Below are 19959 nucleotides of genomic sequence, written 5' to 3'. Positions count from 1 at the left end.
AAAGGACAATCGTATCACGCTAGCCAGGATAAAGACAAGACTTCCGATACAAATTTCCAATATAAAACCTTTCCTGAACTACCATACACTATAATACAATATAATGCGCCAGTGTCTGTTTTTCAGCTGTAGATTATCTACATATACAATATATAGATTACACTGAGTATTCTGTAGCAATTTGTGATATAGTGCACACTCCAATGCTTTCTTCGACATTTTTCTCTAAAACTGACAAATGTGTCGCTTTTATTTTGAAGCCCAAATCACATGTTTTCCGGGCTTGTTCTGGCTATCTGGCTGAATTGACGCAGCTGGAAGTGGAACGAATGAAGTTCATTTTCCACAGCTGGTGATGGCGGATGTTGTTGAAATAGACACCATGAAGAATTACCACATAGCGTTTGAGAAAATTGACCCCGACAGCAGTCGCTATCCTTACTGTATCGTATGGACACCTATCCCCGTGTTATCGTGAGTTATCGCAGCCAGTCTGCATGCCTACTTTTGCCCCAATCGTTGGGACATCATGGGACGAAGTGACAGCTTTGCTAGCTAGCTAGCCCCGATACATGCCTTTTGTTGGCCAAACTCCATTACAAATCTGACAGTTAATGTGGCATTGTTTATCGGCAAACGTATACCGGTAGAACATGACTTAAGACCATCTTACAGATTTAACTGGAACCAGTCTTCCTTTCGGCATACATCCAATTCAGCAACAGACATTTATGAATACGATTTTAAGTTTTAGAGTCGGTTTGCCTATTATACGCAATATCTTTTTTTCACCAAAGTAACGTTACACTGTGGTGGGTCGCAGCGAGTGGTGTGAAGCAATTCAAAAAGTTGAGATTTTATTGAAACAAATCGCTGCTTGGTGGATTGTCTATATGCCGAATTTATCAGAACACCCCAGCAATTCCCAAAAGGCCTTAAGTCATGTTGTACGAGGTGTGTACCTCCGACAAGCTAGAAAACATTAAACTGACAAATTACTTGAACGGCACGTAGCAAGCTAACGCTTGAGCTAAATACCTGTGAGTTTGGGTTTATTTGTTATGCTTCTCATCAACTAGGATGAAAACAGCAAGAAATCTAGCACCTCCCTTTAAACAATGTATTTCTGATGTTGGGGCATTTCAGTGTAGCTGCAACAGCTAGCATCATGATTGGTTGACGTCTAACTTGTCTCTCCTGTGTTGGTTGCCAATTTTAGCTTTATTTATAGCAGTGGTTGTCAACCTGGGGGTCGGGACCCCGTCAGGGGGTCGCAAGATCATTTTGGGGGGGGTCTGGTTCTGGTTTTGCCACTGGGCTTTAACTAGGGTGCCTGCACACATCAGTGTATTTGGTGTACTCTACTGTCGAGTATAGGTAGCAGTAACATAAAGTTCCATAGCTGACAGCCAATATTAGACTAAGTTGGTTAGTAGTGATAAACAGCTGAGATCAAAGTTATCTTTCCATTTACACGCTCTCAAAATCATAACGGCTGCAGCCTAGAGCAGTGGTTCTCAAAGTGGGGTCCGGAGTAGTTTCATTGCATTATAATTCCGTTCTCTAGAAGTTACCCCAATTAGAGAATGTATAAGGATGACTTTATTTTATGGTGACGTAACCTACATTGAAAAATTGGTTATCTTCACAAGCCTGAAGCTTCAAAGTAGACCTACCCCCCCATTCTTAGTTATTTTTGTAATCCAGTGAATGTCCACACCTTTGAAGTTTCTACTGCAGCAAACCAGACTGTGATAGTTGCCTCTGTGCCACTCTCATGCATTATTTTACTCCCTGCCACAAGAATTTAAAGGAGTACTGTACATTGAAAATGTAGTATCTCAGACTGGCCTGTATGTCCTATATGGCCAAAGAAGAGGTTGTCTGGCTACTAAGATTTAGGTGTCTTAATGTTTCTGTGGTTTTATAGTAGGAATGCGTCTTATTTGCTGTGATGTTAACTTGCATATTATTGTTTCAGATGGCTGCTTCCATTCATTGGACACATGGGAATCTGCACTTCCACTGGTGTCATCCGGGACTTCGCTGGACCTTACTTTGTCTCAGTGAGTAATGACTATAGTGGTCTAAGGCTTAGACAAGTCATTCTGGGGTAAAGATACTGTCGTATTATGTGTTTAAAAAATCACCATCGGCCAAACTGATAGCTAGTCTGTGTAGAAGTAAATATAAGGATCTTGCCACATATTACATCATATATTGTCTAGGCATACTGCTTGTATTTTACATTGCACTTCCTGGGAATACTTTTCTGGAACATTTAAGTAGGCTTGAGTTGTCTTTTAATTCCTAAATTGCTTAAAAATGCTTTCTTTCATCAGCTAACTTTTGACACACGAACTGAAGACATGGAAGTATTGCAATTTGCGCTAAACTTAAACAAGACGTAAGATGGCAAACATACAGCAGTCTGCAGTTATTGATCCCACTTTATTCTGGGATACTGTTATCAATATTGATTTTACTAATGTCATATAAAACCTTACATTAGTCCACCCAGGGATCAATAAAAGGCTTCAACTCCAACTTCCTTGAAGCTAGCTTACAAAAAAGACCATCCCTCAGGATCATACAAGGGATTGCCAGGCATAGAGACTTGCTTGAGGATTAGCCACAGAGAAAAAAAACAGCACTTCTGTTTCCATCCCAAAAGGCAGTCCATCTCTGTTATTGTTTACTGTAGACTCATCTGTTCTGTGGTTTGGCTGTAAATATTATTGTGTTTTACTTGTGAGACCCTGGCAGTACATTTTCAAGCATTAATAGTCCTCTCAAGTGTTCCTTTCACGGCTTTCGGATTGTATCCGGATCCATTTTTTTTTTTCATGGAATTTTTGGATCCCATTTGTCAATTGTCCTGTTCTTAAAAGTAATTAAGTACAAATTATATATGAAGTTATTACATAGTTCAACATTTTAAAAGAAATATTTTGCTAACAACCATGGTGCCGATGTGCGTCCTCTCTTCACAAAGCAACAAAATGCTGGAATGCTAATTATAGCTATAGCGATTTTTTTGTTCCTTTCATTGCAGCTTCAAAACCCATCAGAATCCACCTCAACAAATAAAGAAATGCAAAACAGAGGAACCCTCGAAAGCAAAAAGTCTATATTAGTGTTGGACGTAGTTAAAGGCAGTCATTTCACACCCCTGTAGATTTTCACATTAGTCTGAAAGGGGGCGGGATCCAGAATGCCTTGTTTGGAATGAAAAATGATGTCAGGCTTCAGAGGACTATTTAATTTGGTGGTAATAACAGAAGATACGGTGACTTCAGGTGAATCAGGGAAACATGAATACATGAATGAGGATATTTTGTTTGACCTGCTGTGTGACAGGCCACTTCCCCACACTCCTCCCTGCTCACTTAACACCTATCTTTGGTCTGCTGGTATTAAAGTCCTCCTTTCTAATGGGAATTTTCCAATAATGTTGTTTATGTCCGTAACTATTTTTATTGTTAATTTTGTCTGAACTAATCAAAAAGTTTTCTCTTTTTTGCAGGAAGATAACATGGCTTTTGGGAGACCAACAAAGTAAGTAAATGAAAAGCTTTGGGGTATTTTGATTACACTGTTTTTAATTTTTCAGAGAACATTATGTTGCCGATCTCCGGGGAGCAATATTCAGAACGCAGCTTGCTTCCCTAGAATTAAAGTTGTGCACCATGTTGTGATTTCAGCTCTGAGAATATATGCTGCTGCCTTGCCCTGCGAGTTTCGACTTTTCTCTTCATTTGCAGGTACTGGATGCTTGATGTGAGCAAAGTGTACGCCAGCGGCTCCAACGCCTGGGACACAGCAGTGCACGATGCTTCAGAGGAGTATAAGCACAGGATGGTAAATACATGGTTTTGTGGACACGCACTATATCCGCTTTTGTGTAACGGAATACGCCAATATTCATTTGTAGTCTTCTTTTCTCCAAAGCACAACCTCTGCTGTGACAACTGTCACTCGCATGTTGCCATGGCTCTGAATCTAATGCGTTATGAAAACAGCACCTCATGGAACATGGTCAACCTTTGCCTCCTCGCTCTCATCCACGGAAAACATGTCAGGTAAGGTGAAGGCAGGGCCAAGTGTCCCGTATCCTCCTTCCCATATTCAATGCTGTTTTGTGTACAGCATCTGTGTGTAAAGCATTCACTGAAGAGACAAGAGCAGATTTTAACTCGTCCACTTACAGTGGATCTTTTTTTGTCTTGGTCTTCATTTTTTATTTTTGGCGCCTCCCACCTGTTGGCCACATGGGAATAACGTCAAGTTCCTTCTAATGTTAGGATAGTTATCCAGACAGCAGACAAACGGAAGTTTAGACAGTACTTTGCTTTGTGTAGAGCTTTGTATCATGCAGCCATCAGGAGCCTGTTTGTTACAGAGCCATTGTTTTGCGTTGACTTGATTGGCTCACGGTCAGAGAGTGTACGGTGGTCAACATGGACAAAGTTTGAGAACAGAAGAATGCATGTTTTTTTTTAGTAGTAGCATTAGTAGTAACAGTATTAGTATACTGTGTTTCAATGGAGAGGTTTAGTGTCTCATGGTCTAAATGCTGTTTCAGAACCCTGTCTTTGAACCCTGACAAGAATAAAACTGTGGGGGAAACACTGAATCCTTGTATGTTTTTTTGGAATGTTTTGGCAATGACATAGTCAATATAAAGATATTGAATACTGACAGAAAATATCGGATACCAGCAGCTTCAGTATTTTGTCAGCCTTCATAAATGAATATCCTGCAAACCCTACTATCTACAGCTGTTCTGCTCTGTTCAAAGCAGCCATGAGAAATGGGGCTGGAGCAGGAGCTTGTGAAAAGCTTTTTGCCTGAGATCCCAGGGGCACGGGCATGATTTCACAAGATATGCCTTGAACCTGTTGTGTCTCAGGGAGAGAGAGAGGGAGAGAGAGAGAGAGTCCTGATTCTTGATTCTTGGGAAGTAGTAAGAGTCTATATAGGCCATGACTCCGCTGGGCCTTTGCTGTTTATTATTAAAGGAATGGGACTGCGCATCCCCATGGCCTTCTTGTGAGAGTTGGGAATTATGGAGCGGCTCGGACAAGACAACCCAGTAATGGGGTGGATTGCGTAGTTGTTATGGCGTTGGCTGCGGTTGCCGTGGTTACAGCAACAGCGGGATAATTAATGACGTGGGACTTGTCTCAAGAGCGTGCTGTCAGGACAATGGGTGGGGGGAAATTACACAAGAATTTGATTAGCACTCTGCGGTGATGATCACTTATATTTCTGTATTTCTTGTATTTCTAGCTGTAGGCCACAATTTTGAACCTGGGGGCCCTAAACACGATCTCGACTGATACAGAGGCCCTATTGACATGGGGGCCGTAAATACGATCTCTGTTGACACGGATGCCCCAATCACAATATTAAAACTGCCACCTATTTATGTTATGCATTTAGTGAATATGATGCTGGTGGGACAGGGGGGCATTTGACATAGACATAGTACGTGTGTGTCCAGGGGCCCCGTGGTTGGTTAATCCGGCCCTGACCTTGCCTCCACTCTGCTCTTTCTCAAGCCCTTTCCTCAAGCTCTTTCCTCACCTCCATTCTCCTTTATCTCCTGTCTCCCTGGGGTTTTCTCTGCGGCGTCCAGCTGTGCAGGGTTTCTGAAGACCTGGCTGCCTTTCCTGATGCTGACGGGCATCATCCTTACAGTGGCCCTGACCCTTAACCTCCGGTGACCTGGAAGGCGGGTTAAGGACAACGGGGGAACCCCTGCAGGTCGAACGCGGGGTCGACCTTGTAAATGACTAGGGAGGCATCTCTCTGTGTTCAGCGCATCGTAACGGAGGAAATAAGGACTACTCACCCCCAAGAGAAGGATGTTGAAGAGGAGGGCGGACATCTTCCGAGTCTACACCAACGCCTGCTTGGTTTTTGGGAAGCAGGCGAGCTGTTACTGGCGTCACTCTAGTGGTGAAGCTGGAATACTTAAGGGAGGGGAATTGATTTCAATTTAATAATATATTTTGAGGAATATTTGAGAAATGAGTTGAGTGGCGCTAAACTACCCACAAGGACCACACACACATTATGGATTATAAATAGTGAAAGCTTAACAGGGGGTGTAAGCCATCGCCACCTGGAAAGTAGAAGTTTGGCTAGCTACATTAAAGAGTAACTTAACACCAAACCCATATCTGTGTAAAGCCTGTCATCTAATGGTAAAAAAGCATGCTACTCAAACTGCCATCTGCTATTGGCTGATCTTTGGTGCCAGGTGATGTTTGGAGACATTACCTGGCAATAGCACATAATCAGCCAATAGCAATTGGCAATTTAAGTAGCATGCTTTTTACCTTTTAGATGTCGGGTTTAACACAGATTTGGGTTTGGTGTTTACTTTTATAGCTGACGAGGCACTAATGTTCTTGAATCCATTGGGGGGAAACATCCATGCCTTTCTTTCGAATTTTGATTATTTTACTTTGTAATGGATTGGGATTATAATCCCTTGATTCAGTGCTTCCTGGATGACATTTTTATATTGGGGAGCAAAAACACGTTAAATCGATTATATGCCTTTCTAGGAATTTATTGCATTTCATGCTTGATTTGATACAGCTCTTATACAGCAACTGAACCCTTAATATGCCGGAGTAGTTTGTATTTTTGTGCATTTTCTTACTGCATTAGATTATATCCAGTATAACTCCATAGGGTAACAGAAAATCTGCATCTTCTAAAAGAATATTTTTTCTCTGAAATGTTTGCATTGTGTATTTTGAGATGTATCACCTCATGGTACTACTTTAATAGGTTTGTGATAAATGTTTTCATATCTCATTAACTGCAGATTATCAGTGCAATGATTGTAGCAACCGTAGTGAACGTGGCTGTGGAAAATACCCACAGAAACCAACAGAATTTTGGGGAATCCTTTGGTTTTCTATTACTGTGCCAAATGTAGGAAGACGGGAGACCAACTCAAACTGTGTCCTTGAAGACGTAACTTGCTCTTCATTTTGAGCTAAAAAGTTACTGAATGAAAAGCCCTTTGACCTCATTTGGAATCGAGAAACCTCGGTCTGTATTTTGACATTTTGTTCAACCAGAGACAACACTTTTGTTTTTCATCATTATTGCTTTTGCCTTTTACATTGAGGAAAAAAAGCTAGTTGGTGCCTAAAAATGACCTCTTTCATAGATCCTTTATATTTGGTTTCAAGCTAACTTTGTATCAATGTTTGTGTAAACACTCCACCTATATTGGTTTTGTATGTCGTTTTAAAATGACGTTAATCCCAGATGATGGCTGGCACTCAAAATCCGTTGCCATGGCTTTCGCGAGTGGATTCAAATCCCTTCATTGTTTGCAATCAGACAGAAAAAGTGTTGAGCCCTCTCTTTATCCACGGTGCTGCCAAAAAGCAGCAGGTAGCCAGGATCCTCAGGTTTTTCACGCTCACCAGCTCCTGCTGAATATCCAGAGTTTCCTCCAGCGCCTGACAAGCGTCACTCCTGCTGTTTCCCAGCTCTGCAGATCAGATTAGAAGGTCATTGTGAAATGTCAATGCTGTTTCCCAACGCTTTGATTTACTGGCCAATGTACTGCAATAATCCAAGGTGGATCTCCTACATATCCTTATGCATTTAAATCTGTTTTATTTTCCACTTTTAAGTTAACAGATAGGACTTGATGCTAAGGGTTACACAATGCCAATATGCCAGTTTTGGCTCTCCTTATTGGGTTCATGTTTAAAGATACACTGTGGCCTCGTGTGCATTTCACCCATGTTGCCTGTAAATATTTGGGCACACATTCTACATCAGGTGCTCTTTCTATCGTTTGCAAAATCTGATCTCTCACTCTACAGGTTTATCCTGTGAATAATTGATACTGTAATGTTCTTTTGTAGTTATTCCACTTCTACACACAGTGCATATCGCATCACTGTTCTGCAGCAAAGCAGATTCGTGCCTGAGCGAGCGAGCGTGTGTGTGTGTGTGTGTGTGAGCGAGTGAATGCGAGCGGACACTTGTGAGCGAGCACGTGACTTGCATGCCAGCATGTATGTATTGCATGCATGCGAGACTACGAGCAAAGTTGGGACGCGTGTGTGTGTGTTTTCAGAGAAGTTGGTGTTGAACTCATACTGTGGCTTCTTGAAATTAATATGCTGCATATCGTTGCAGCCAACTGCCTAATGATTCATTTATACATTTATTACTCCATATCTTTCTCTAAGGATATAGGTTTTATGTGATTGCTGGTACGTTTGAACCCATAGCAAGTATATAATAAACTAGACTATAATAGGCCTGCTTAAGTTGATGATGTTGACTCGATGCCATAGCCTGTATTGAACTGTGTGTTAGGTACAGATGCTGTAGATTAGAACTGCAGAGTCATTTTCTCCTCTCCTTGCGACTCCAGTGATTACTCAAACTGGCAACGAACTGATCTGAGCTTCAGGGAAGTCACTCACTGCAAAGCATTAAAATGAGGGAACACAGATTTCTATTTGGTTTATTTGGTCTCTTAATGGCGCCACTTATGAACAAAGATTGGATTGTCACCGTTCACTGACATTCTGGAGGAGAGAGAAATGGAGAATCTGGACTCAATTTGGGGAGTGAAGTCTTTCCTTTATAAAACTCATTGTTTTGGGACAAGGGTACAACCATAATCCTTTTTAGTGTAGCACATCGTTGCTGCTTTTTCTGTTTCTGTTCCCTTTTTTTAAGCATGAAAAATGGATGCAGGGTTGTTTTTCAAGCAGTTGCCCCAAAGCCAATTATAAAATTGAGATTGTGCTTGCTTTTGTTTTGTTTTTTTGTTTGGATTTTGAGGAGGTGAACTATTAATATCACAACATAAGCACTTCTCAACTTTATGCCCCAGATTCTCAAATATTTATCCCTAAAATTAATTGGAAATTGAGGTTTTGGATTTGGGATGACAGCGAGCAGACTGATGCCCCTAAAATCTATACTGACCAGCAGGCTTTTTCCAGAATACTGATATTAAAAGTTGTGCAGCCCATACAGAAAATAAATAAAGAAACCTGGACATCTATGCTGAGTACGGCTGAAATGCCATGACTTTTATACATTTGTGTATCCAAGCTGAAAAGGAAGCTGCAGCATCATAGTTCGCACATGCTCAGTGAGATTCTTCTTGCAGGCCAGACACTGCAAAACCTTTTAATTTGCTTGTACCATGCCTCCTGTGATACTTTGCAATGATAGAAACATTTGCTTATTGCATCCAATTTCTTTTTTTTTTTTCGGGGGAGCAACAGAAAACAGCACAGTACTAGGCAAGGCAGACTCCTGTTGGGATCCTGTTCGTGACGCCAATTGATGAATAATTTTGTATAAAATTGGTAAAACATAAATAAAAGAAATAAATAAAGATAACACCTGTTACATCTACTACACCTTGTGGCACCAGTAACACATTTTCAATTTATTTATTGAGACCCCCAAAAAGGCTTATCAAATAGGGAAACATCATAGAAAATTATATATTTTAGGAAGTGAAATAGAAAATGAGATGATAAATGTTACACCAAGCCTTTATCAGAGTGCATGTGCAAGAATGCAATATTCTCTGCAGACCCTTTGAATGGATTTTAGATGTCGCCTGCTGCGGTGCCTTGTTGTATCCAAGAGCCAGGTCCTGGAATGTGGAGACCTGTGGTTCCACCAATTCAGTCCGTTGACAAAAGACAGTCGGGATGCTATTACTAGTGCCACTATCCATATATACTTATACCAGTCTGCTACACCAAAACCCTCTTTTGTTTCTATAATCCCCTAAAATATCCTTTATGCTGTAGATCATAGCCTATAGCCCATAGGGAATTTTAAGAAACCTGCAAGTGACTGTGTGAACTCTGAATGTATTTATGACTTCTAACTATAATACCAATAAAGATGTCTATTATTGTAGAAAACTGGGGGAGTTTTTCATGGATTTACATCATTTCTTTATGTCAGCTGTATTTCATCAAGCCTGTCAGAAGGAGGGCTGATCTTAGTATTGCAAGGTTTCCTGAGCCATGAAAGGCAAAACCTGAGACTCTAAACTGCTCTCTTCCTCCTCCAAGACACTATAAATACCAACACAGAAGGATTTCATGTGATAATCTTCATAGTTTAAGTTGCCGTGGAAGAAACACTGAGGAACAGATGCCATCGCTGATCTGGAATAGGTATCGCTGGTTTGTTACTTGGCTATCAAATGGCTAAACTCCCATTCAATGGCAATTGCCATTATCCTGCAAAACATCACAGTACTCAGGAAACGGGGGATCAAAGGCCCTGCAGTCTGGCCCCCGAACCCCCCCTCCCCCACCTGGCTAAAACACCACCTGGGTAGGTGGGAATGATCAGGCATTACATTCACTAAACTCTTAGATAAGGCAAAGTCCCTGCATCTAATAACATCTCCAAAACTTCCAAACCCCCTTATATGAATAAAATTTGGGGGGACAAAGTGAAGCAATGACTGATAACTGATATTATTTGGTCAGTGTGACAGATTATTAGACCAAGGTCACCAAATTATCATCTCAGATTTGGACTCACTCGGGCTGAGGTATGGTGAGTACACACACTGGCCATACCTAACTGACTAATGATCATATTAGGTTGCACTATGTGACTTGGTGAAAATGACGATCCTAAAAACAGAAGAGAAAGAGAGGTGTTACCCACCACCACCTCCTCCTCCTCCTCCTCCTCATTCATTCCTATAATACCAGAAGCCTATACTTAGAGTCTGGGAGGGAGATCTAGTGGGTCCGGACAGGGCGCGGGGAGGAGAAAAGCCCCTCCCCGCAGATCATTGCACAAGGCGATGGTCCTTTTAACTTCATTGTTCGAGAAGAAGCGACGCCCCGCTTTGCCACGGCAAAGGATCAAAAACCCCCTCGGATCAGCAAGACCCCCAGTTTTTTTTTTTTTCTCATGGAAATCAGACCCTGCCTCCCGGCCACACTGCTTCTGCGGAGATGCAAAGTTGAAGAGCATTCCCGGCCGTGACAGCAGATGATGAAGATGATGTCGTGGGCGAGCTGATCGTTCCGTTTACCCGTTGTTCCTCTTTTTTTTTTGCGAATACCAGTATCGCTCGCTGCTCCCCGAATCGCGTAGTTTCCTTCCCAACATGCTCGACTTGGCGCAACGCGTGATTTTCTGCGCGCTCCTCTGCTCCGTTTGCGCGTCCTGCCCGCCGCGTTGCGAGTGTTCGGAAGCGGCGCACACCGTCAAGTGCGTCTCCAAAGAGCTGCGGAGCGTCCCGTCCGGGATCCCCGGATACACCAGGAATCTGTTCATAACGGGGAATCAAATCAGTCGACTCGGACCGGAGTGTTTCAAAGGACTGGATAATGTCACCACCCTGTCTCTGAGCAATAACAGGTAAACACACACATCGTGCTGGTTCTATTTAGTTAGGGTATGGCGAGGTGTGTGCACCCGCTGTACCTGAGCCTAAGTGATTTCTGGTAGTTTTTATTATTATAATGGAGAGCAAAGGTCAAGCAAAAATGGCAAAAATCTATTCAGAAGCTTTAAGAAAAAAGCATATCAGGCAGCATCCAGGACCAAAGTTCCCTCTAAGCTGATAATTTATCACACTGACCAAGTATTATTTTTTTCAGTCATCAGCCTTTGCTCCACTTTGTACTCCATATTTAGTAAATACGTATATCAGCAGGTGTGGAAGTGGAAGTTTTGTGGCAAATGACATTAGATGCAGGGACTTTGCCACAGGGTTTAGGGAATTAACGGCCCTGTTCAGTCTGATCTGAGTTTTGACCTAAAACAAACTAGCCCAGTTACGCCTCATGTCTGGAAACATAAAGATCTGACAAGTTGTTCTGGGTTTTTTTTGCACTGCCATAGTCGTGTATAGTGTGAATGAAATCTCATGAGACCTCGTCAAATCTTTTGTCCCGCGTGCCGCCAGGATCTCGGAGGTGGAGTCCCACACCTTCGCCAGCCTCCGCAGCCTCCGCTCCCTGGACCTGAGCAACAACCAGCTGGCCGTCATCCACCCCGAGGCCTTCACCGTGCAGAACCACTCTCTGCGGGAGCTCAACCTCAGCCGAGCGCTGTACAACCACACGGCGGTGATGGACCTGGCCACCTCTCTGCGCTGGAGCTCCCTGGGGACCCTGCAGGGCCTGGACCTGTCCGGCAACGGCCTCATCTTCTTGCCCGCGCGCATCTTCTCCCACTTGGGCGGCCTGCGACGCCTCCAGCTCTCCAACAACTCCCTGGTGGCCGTTCACAACTCCACCTTCTCGGGCCTGGAGGACCTGGAGGAGCTGGACCTGACCCTCAACGCCCTCAAGACGCTGCCCGAGGAGGGCCTGCAGGAGCTGGACGCCCTGCCTGAAGCCCGGCTCCTGCTGGGGGAGAACCCCTTCACTTGCACTTGCGGCATCGAGCCCTTCGCCCTGTGGCTCAACAGGTCGCAGGGGCGCGTTCGGGACGCCGAGGGCCTGGTGTGCGCCTTCCCGGCCGGCATGAGGAACACGTCGCTGTTGGCGGTGGGCAAGCTGACTCTGGGGTGCCACCAGAGGGCCGCGGGGGCGGACCTCGCGTTGCAGACCTCGTACGTCTTCTTGGGCATCGTCCTGGGCTTCGTCGGCCTGGTCTTCCTCTTCGTGCTTTACCTCAACCGCAAGGGCATCAAGAAGCGGATCTATGACCTGCGCGACGCCTGCAGGGAGGTGTGGGAAGGCTACCACTATCGCTACGAGATGGATTCCGACCCCAGGTTATCACAGGTCTCCACAAGCGCCGACGTGTGAGAGAGAGAGAGGACAATCACCGTTGCCATTTTTTTCATATGAAAACCCTGACTCTTTTCTAATGCATTTATCAGTAGAAGAATGTAAAAAGTGTACATATTTGTCTGTAAATATATACATACACTCGTGTTCATACTGTTTTAGCTTTGTTGATTGAAGCATGCACTGCCTGTCTCTCCCGTAGGAACCCATTACGCAACTTAATGCCCCTTTTTAATACACACAGTCTGGGATTTGTTTATTCCCTCGAGGCAAACGGACATGAGCGTTAAGAAGCCAATTGCTACGTGGAAGAACCACCGACCTCATTAGCAACTTTATAGACCTTTACTCTGTTCTTGCCTGTTCTTTATGTCCAAACTAGAGTAACAGTAAGTGCCTTTGTAGGTTGGTCACAAAGGAGTGAGGTAGATGTTGGACTGTTATATTGTCAGGATTATTGAAGGGGAGAGAAACATGAAATTGAACTGAAGTAATGGAGTGAGATGAACAACTCAGTTTCTATGTGGCACATTTTCACACAGTATTCTCTGTCAAAATTCCTGTCAAGCTCGTGTAAAGCCACAAAAGTCTGCCAATAAAATGCAGATAGTACGAAACCAAGCCCTCTGGGAATTTCAGGCACAAGCTCTCATTCATCTTTGAAGCGTTTCGAGCAGGACGAGCCCTTTGGTCTTCTGTCCCCCAGCCCCGGGGTGCCAGAGAGGAATTAAGTCTCCAAAGGGGAGGAAAACTTTTCCTAAGCCCTCCTAAAATCAGCGCTCCGCTCCTCCTTGGCCGCGGATTGGAAGGGGACAATTCGGCGCAGGCCCGGCGGAAATCTCTTAGCCCCCTTTTTTCATGAAACGCCGCTTTGTTTTAACTCCTCGAGTTTTATTGTCAAAATGATGAGAACCAGTCCCGGGCTGAGGCCGCTGAAAGCAATCCCTCCTCCTTGAAGACAACAGCCGCTCTGGAGGCTCTTTGAAGGAAAGCCTGGCTCTCCACATTTTTCTGTTTAGGGGACTTTTCCCAGTGATAAGATACAGATGATTCTGAAACACCAGCTACATAGTTTCATTCAATGGTTCGCTCTTACCACTAAAGGAACTAGCCTTATGAAACTATGAAGAGGAATATGTTCTTACTCTGTGGGGATTCATTTATTCCCCTCATTTTTAATGCTTTTACAATTGGGGAATATGTTAAGAAAATGTTTTTCTAGTGGAAGTTGTTGCAGTCTGTCATGGTTTGTTGCCATAATTCCTTAAATAATCTGGAAATCTATGCATAGTCAAATCCCTAGCATTGCTAATATCAATGTTACATGCATGTTTAAACTGAATCTCATTAAAGCCTTTAAAGTGGATTGTAATCCTGAAACACCATAATGTGAAAGAATGTAATGCTTCATGGTCTTCTTTTCCTTTCATGTTATAGTTGCTGTCCCTATAGTTTTGTAAGTGGCTGATGAAGAGAGTTTGTCACCCCCCAACCCCACCCCCCACCCCCAGACAAAAGCAGCTCAATTCTCTGTGACCATTTTGATGCCATGAAGTGAGAGAAAGACAGAGAGAGGGAGAGGGGGAGAGAGGGAGGGAGGGAGGGAGGGAGGGGGTAGGCACACTGCCATTCCTGAAAATGTTATTGCTTTATTGCTGTTATTGCCCAAATTGCTGGCTATCTGGGTATCTGGAAGCGGGACTGGGGGGGGGGGGGGGGGGGGGACATGGAGCTGAGCGAGACACAGCCTCCCATTGTCTGAAGCCAAAGAAGTGTCGTCATCCCACGGAGATGCTCTCCAAACTCCTCTGATAGCGATCCAGAAATGTTTATAGAGTGTGGATCCACTTTGCTGCATGTGTAACGACAAAATAAAGCTTTTCGAAATGTTGCCCTCATGACGTCCGCATACTCATTCAGCGTCGAGCAGCGCCGGACGCAATAAGGTGTGCTCCAGAACAGAGCCCCCAAATCATCATGGGTCCATAATATTTCTAGTAAATTCCAGGTATGATGGATTTTGATGGACGCTGCAGCTGTGTCGCGCGTCGTTGCAGAAGCGCGTGAATTTTTGGCAATTCACTCGCTGAGGAGAAAACAATTGAGGCCCGGCGCGGAGACACATAGGGCGGCTCGGACGGCAAGATGTGTGAGATGCGCTTTGTTTCCCCCGACGCAAAGATGCCTTGTGATACTCATTCTCTCCCTCCCGCTTTCACAAGAGGGCCATTATGCCGCCGCGTAATAGGATTCACTCCCGGTGACAAAGTTGAGCGCTCTGATCCGGCCATTGTTGGGGAAGTGTCATCGTTCTTCATAATTGCCCGTGGGAGGAAACTCCACCGGGAGGAGGTTCTCGTTCGCCGCTACGCGATGTGTCACGGGCCGGCGGCGTTCAGTTAAGCCGCGGGTTACCGGTGTCAATTTGGCGGGGCAGGAGGGAGGAGAGGCTCTTCCCTTCCTCGGTCATTAAAGAGTGGATTAGGAGCTGTGTTTGTTTTACATTGTTATGAGTCTATAGCGGTCTAACTGAGAAATACACTGTTTGCTATAGGCTGTGTGAGATTTGTCTCAGCGGGAAGGCAAAAGAAAGCCTTGTTAAAAAGCAGACAAATCCAGCCAATTACCTCTGGTTTTCACATTGCATATTGGACACATCTGATTTAAAGACCGTGTTTTCATCTTTATTTGAATACGGCTATCAAAACAGCTCTGTCTCCTGTTTTGTTTGACCCAGAAAACATATCAGTTTCACAATTTGCTCTCCATCTCCTGAAGCTGTTTATGAAGGCTTTCTCTTTGAGGAAGTCATTTTTAAAAGACTTTAATAGCTTTATATTTTGCTCTAGTCTAAGCGCAGCGTGTGTTTTTTTTTACACGACTGAATAAAATATATATTTTATGTTTTAAGTTTTGAAAATGTTCCTCTGAAGCGACGGAGGCTTTTATATGGCTCCTGTCTCTGGGAACATCTTGGCGTCATTAAACGGATTTAATGGCCGTGATAGGGAATATGCCTTAAAAGTGAACACCACATCTGTGAGGAATTGAACATGTTAAAGAGAGACCACAACAGTCAGCAGCATGACGACAAAGACAAAGTGGCATCCACTCCCCTCCGCCGGCGTGGTATGACGAACACAGCTCTCTCTCTCTCTCTCTTTCTCTCTCTCTTTCTCTCTCTCTCTCCATGGTGGTTTCTGTGTCCTCCTTGGCCTCTGCCTCAGCTAGGGACCCATGTCATCACTGGCATTGGTCATCGCTGAATAATATCCCAACATCTGATGTGTTCTGCTTTGTATTTGCCTTCCTGCTGATGCCTTATACAACATTTAAAACAAAACCACGCACAACACAGCGAAACAGACAAAGAGTCGTCCCTCCTCTCCTCCCTCTCCTCTCCTTCTTTAAACAATGGTTGCCTGACATCTTATTTGTGATCTGAGATCAATGCTCTCATTTGCCCGGGCTCCTGCATGTCTCCTATCCGGCATGTCAAACCAGTCCGGTCACTAAAGGCGGTGACCAACCCACAGAAGTGGTTCCAAAGGGGTATCACCCATTGTTCTCCTGCTCGCTTGATCAATGTGACTAATTGTGTTTGCCAGAGGATGCAAGAGAAGAGGAGTTGGTACAGCTGGCCCAACACCCATTAAAGCCAACTGGCCTCCCATTCATCACTTTCATACGGGCTGGCTCTATCCGCACACACTTAAACACACACCTACACATGTGAATGTGCGCACACACATCCTTGAACCATGGTACTTGGCAGAACTTTGTACACAACCGTAAAAATGTGTCAGATATCGCTCCTTCTCTCTGACATCAGTATCTCTTCAACATGGTTTAGAACACAAATGGATTTGATTTGAGTTTGATTGTACAATCTATCATTCCCAATTGGGTATATTTACCGCAGAGATTGTACAACACGATGTCCCCGTATGTGCGCACATCTCATAATGGGATTCTTTATGCTCTTGAAAGTTAAACAAAAGCCTCTCGGTTTCGTAGGCCCGCCGGCCGCAGCGGATCGCTCGACTCGAGGAAAATGAGAAACAAATGCGCTCGCCGAAGTCTCACGCGAAAGAAAAGGCCCGTGTAAAACACTCCGCCACAACAATGCAGCCTCCCTCTGAAGTCCTCACGACTGCGCCCCCATTGATCTCTGAATTGACTACGACTGTAAATGCACCGACAGCGTGGGCCCATACCCCCCCCTCAGCCTCCCCCCCGCCCGGGGCCCTCTCCGCTCATACGGAGACCGTCCCGGAGCCTTGTTGTGGGCGCCGCTGTCCCCCAGCTGGCCGGGCGTCAGCCTCTCAGGACATGTGGCTTGTCAGAACTTTTGTTTTGTTGTTGCTGTGGTTGTTTAGAGGAAGATGAGGTCGGGGAGTTTTCAATTAGAGAGACATATTTCCCTCTGTGTCCCATACACTCGCTCTGGTCCCGCCCCAGCCATTCTCCCTCCCTCTCTGTCTGTCTGTCAGTCTCTCTCTCTATCTGCGATTGAAAGAAAAGGAAACACAGACATTTCTTCTGTGCATTATGCCCTTATAGAGATCCTCCAGGGAGAACAATACAGTATAAAGATGTATTGGTCCGGTGGAGACCACAACACAATCGCACACTTCAATTGATCGGGCATACCAGAGGAAGCTGCAGTGTGATTCATTGAAGAACCTTTCCGTTGGTCCTCTCAGAGAAGCTGCGCGGGGACTGTGTTCCTGCGTGATTATAAATGGCCTTGACCTGTTTAAAAGAAAGGAGACGATACTGTAAACTCCCGCGCTACTTTATCATCCGCTCCATGCATCAATGGGACGGGCTTGAGTGGAGCGGAGGAGCGGGCAAATACAATAGTCCAGCTGGAAGCAGGAGTCATTTGAAGGCACCTGGGATCAACTCCCCCCTTCATTACTGAGGCATAAGCCCAGAATGATTCATCTCCAAACACTTAATTTGATTCTGCCTGTGGTTTCATCCCAGCATAGTTATCTGTCTTATTTGCACATTTACAATATTGTGGATTTTATGAGCTGCATATATATATTAAATCTGGGTAAAAGAGCAACATTAGCTGTAAACCGGAATGGAAAGAGTGCAGCCTGCCTGTCCGCTGATGATGAATACTTGAGCGGCACGTGGGATGTGTTAGGTGTGGACACTCCGTAGGTAGTTTGACCTCTCGCTTCCCCAGAGGGAGGAGCCTTAAGCTCATTATTATTAGCTTCATTATTGCAAATGGTGGACCAGATGCCGGAGCGGGAGGGGGCCCGGCGCACCCAACGGGGATCTGAGGTACCTGATTGGTCAGGAGGAGAAGAACGGTCTGGAGGTCAAAGGGTAGATTCTTCCGGAAAGGAGACACCATCTGCTGACTGTCTCTCTCCGCGCTGTCTCTCTGACTTTGCGGCGTCTTGCCATGAAGACTTTGAGGAGACGGATATGCACATTCAGCTACAATGAAAGGGATTCGCTGGTTTTTGGGATGTTGGGGTTATAATATTCCACTATGGTGCAATATATGTGAATGTCATTACTGGGTGTTAGACTGATATATTGGGCCGATGTTGATATATTATCTCGGATATCGGCCATGTCATATGATCCACTGCCAATATGATAGAGGTTCCTCCCAAAAACTCCTCTAAAACCTGCAGTGAGACTGTATTTTCTTTACACATTTTATCTATTCATTTAAGTTCAATGTTTCTTGTAAATACATTTGTTCAAAGGCAGTAATGTATTCCAGAGTTTCCCCTACCATTAGGTGTGGTTTCAATGGTTTCAGTTGTTTAAATGCTGATTCAGAAGAATAAAATTCTAGAGGAAACACTTGGAATGTTTGCTGTAAAAAGGAAACATTTGGAGTTTTTAGGCATGAAAATGGTCAAATTTGATGATATTGAATATTGGAAAAAATACTGGGTATCAGCGACTTCAGTCTAAAAATATTGGTATTGGTATCGGCCTTCAAAAACCCATATCCTATATCCCACATCCCCAATCGCTACTATCAGATGAAAACCTCATGTCTCCCCACCCTTGTCTTTGCTTGAGTTTATCCAGTGAATTTTGAAATGGTTTCATAAGTGCAATGGTCATAGAATTTTCTCAACCCACTAATCCTTCAACTGAAGCGAAAAATCACCAACATTGAAGTTGCAAGGTTCTCAAATGACAACAGTGATATAGAGACTCCCCCAGCTTCTCCACTCCTCCAGTGTTATTGGCCCCTTCTCACAACTGTTCCCCAGGTCTCTGCGCAGCTCTGCGCTTAAATTAGATGGCGATGCTGTGTGTTTGCCTTCTCTGCCATCACACCCCATTTGTAACAGAGCTCCCAGTGGATCCGAACATATACATGTGAATCTATCTTAGCGTGCAGGAAACCCACAAGCTACTAAGAGAGTGGGACCTGACAGCGGACGCAGCGTGGCTCCGTGACAGCAGGCCAAGAGTCTCTGCAGCTGAAGAAGGTTTTTCCCTTGTTATGGAGCAGCAGCCGGCTCCTCTATGGTAAATCGACACAAATTTGGACAACGCGCACTTATGAGACATCATGGGAGCAGATTCCGAATCAGTGAGAGAGAGCATCCGCAAGGAGAAAAGAGTCACCCACTTTGATGAATAGATCTCATTTCCGATTTGATTTATGATACCCTTCCACGTTTTGTGCAAGATTTCCTTAAAGCCCGCCCCCCCCCCCCAGCCCCCCCACCCCACCCCCCTTGTCTAAATGACTCGTGTCATCAAGCCTGTTTTTTTTGCTGATGCCAGTGGAGGACTTTCACTTTGCTCTTTCACTCTGTCATGCGAACGCTCGCAGGCGTAATGGAAAGAATTCAGAGAGGAGGAAACCCGTTCCTAAAAAGTCCCTCTGTATCATTTCCTCTGACAGGAAATTGTGTCTTTGATCTAAGCCACCGCCCTCGCATGGCCGTCGCATGCGAGGTGACGCTCCTTCCTACGCTGCAACAGCACGCCCATGTGAAAGCTGCACACAACCGCCTGAAACGTGAAAAATAGATCTTTGAAACTTTCACTCTGGGGTTGATGAAGGCGTGTGCCAGGGGGAAAGTGGGACAGAGTTGACAGATTTGCTTGTTGTCCAGGACCTGTTTGCAGGCAAGGCAGACTTGCATCATGCTTC

General features: G+C 44.6%; 2 protein-coding genes across 2 annotated transcripts; both read left to right on the top strand.

Moving 5' to 3' along the window:
* Window positions 1–334: 334 nt before the first annotated feature.
* tmem222b (transmembrane protein 222b) lies at window positions 335–9921 on the top strand. Its single transcript, XM_071537479.1, has 6 exons — window positions 335–474; window positions 1982–2066; window positions 3527–3558; window positions 3765–3861; window positions 3952–4082; window positions 5642–9921. The coding sequence occupies exons 1-6, from the start codon at window positions 356–358 to the stop codon at window positions 5727–5729; spliced, it is 552 nt and encodes a 183-aa protein (XP_071393580.1). The 5' UTR covers window positions 335–355; the 3' UTR covers window positions 5730–9921.
* Window positions 9922–10958: 1037 nt separating this feature from the next.
* tpbg1b (trophoblast glycoprotein 1b) lies at window positions 10959–14076 on the top strand. Its single transcript, XM_071537478.1, has 2 exons — window positions 10959–11418; window positions 11969–14076. The coding sequence occupies exons 1-2, from the start codon at window positions 11165–11167 to the stop codon at window positions 12816–12818; spliced, it is 1104 nt and encodes a 367-aa protein (XP_071393579.1). The 5' UTR covers window positions 10959–11164; the 3' UTR covers window positions 12819–14076.
* Window positions 14077–19959: the final 5883 nt, after the last annotated feature.

This window comes from Centroberyx affinis, unplaced genomic scaffold, assembly GCF_046629955.1.
Source record: "Centroberyx affinis isolate AG114_WGS23_722 - 3 ecotype Tasmania unplaced genomic scaffold, CSIRO-AGI_Caff_v1 ptg003056l_1, whole genome shotgun sequence".
In the NCBI taxonomy this organism is placed as follows: Eukaryota; Metazoa; Chordata; class Actinopteri; order Beryciformes; family Berycidae; genus Centroberyx; species Centroberyx affinis.
The sequence above is the reverse complement of the archived record's forward strand: the minus strand, read 5'-3'. Positions and strand labels throughout refer to the sequence as shown.

Excerpts from the sequence above, each read along its gene's own strand:
- tmem222b (XM_071537479.1), top strand. The coding sequence starts at position 356 with ATGGCGGATGTTGTTGAAATAGACACCATGAAGAATTACCACATAGCG. Across the intron at positions 2,067-3,526 it reads CTGGACCTTACTTTGTCTCA|GAAGATAACATGGCTTTTGG; the intron begins GTGAGTAATGAC and ends TCTTTTTTGCAG. Across the intron at positions 3,559-3,764 it reads GCTTTTGGGAGACCAACAAA|GTACTGGATGCTTGATGTGA; the intron begins GTAAGTAAATGA and ends CTTCATTTGCAG.
- tpbg1b (XM_071537478.1), top strand. The coding sequence starts at position 11,165 with ATGCTCGACTTGGCGCAACGCGTGATTTTCTGCGCGCTCCTCTGCTCC. Across the intron at positions 11,419-11,968 it reads CTGTCTCTGAGCAATAACAG|GATCTCGGAGGTGGAGTCCC; the intron begins GTAAACACACAC and ends GCGTGCCGCCAG.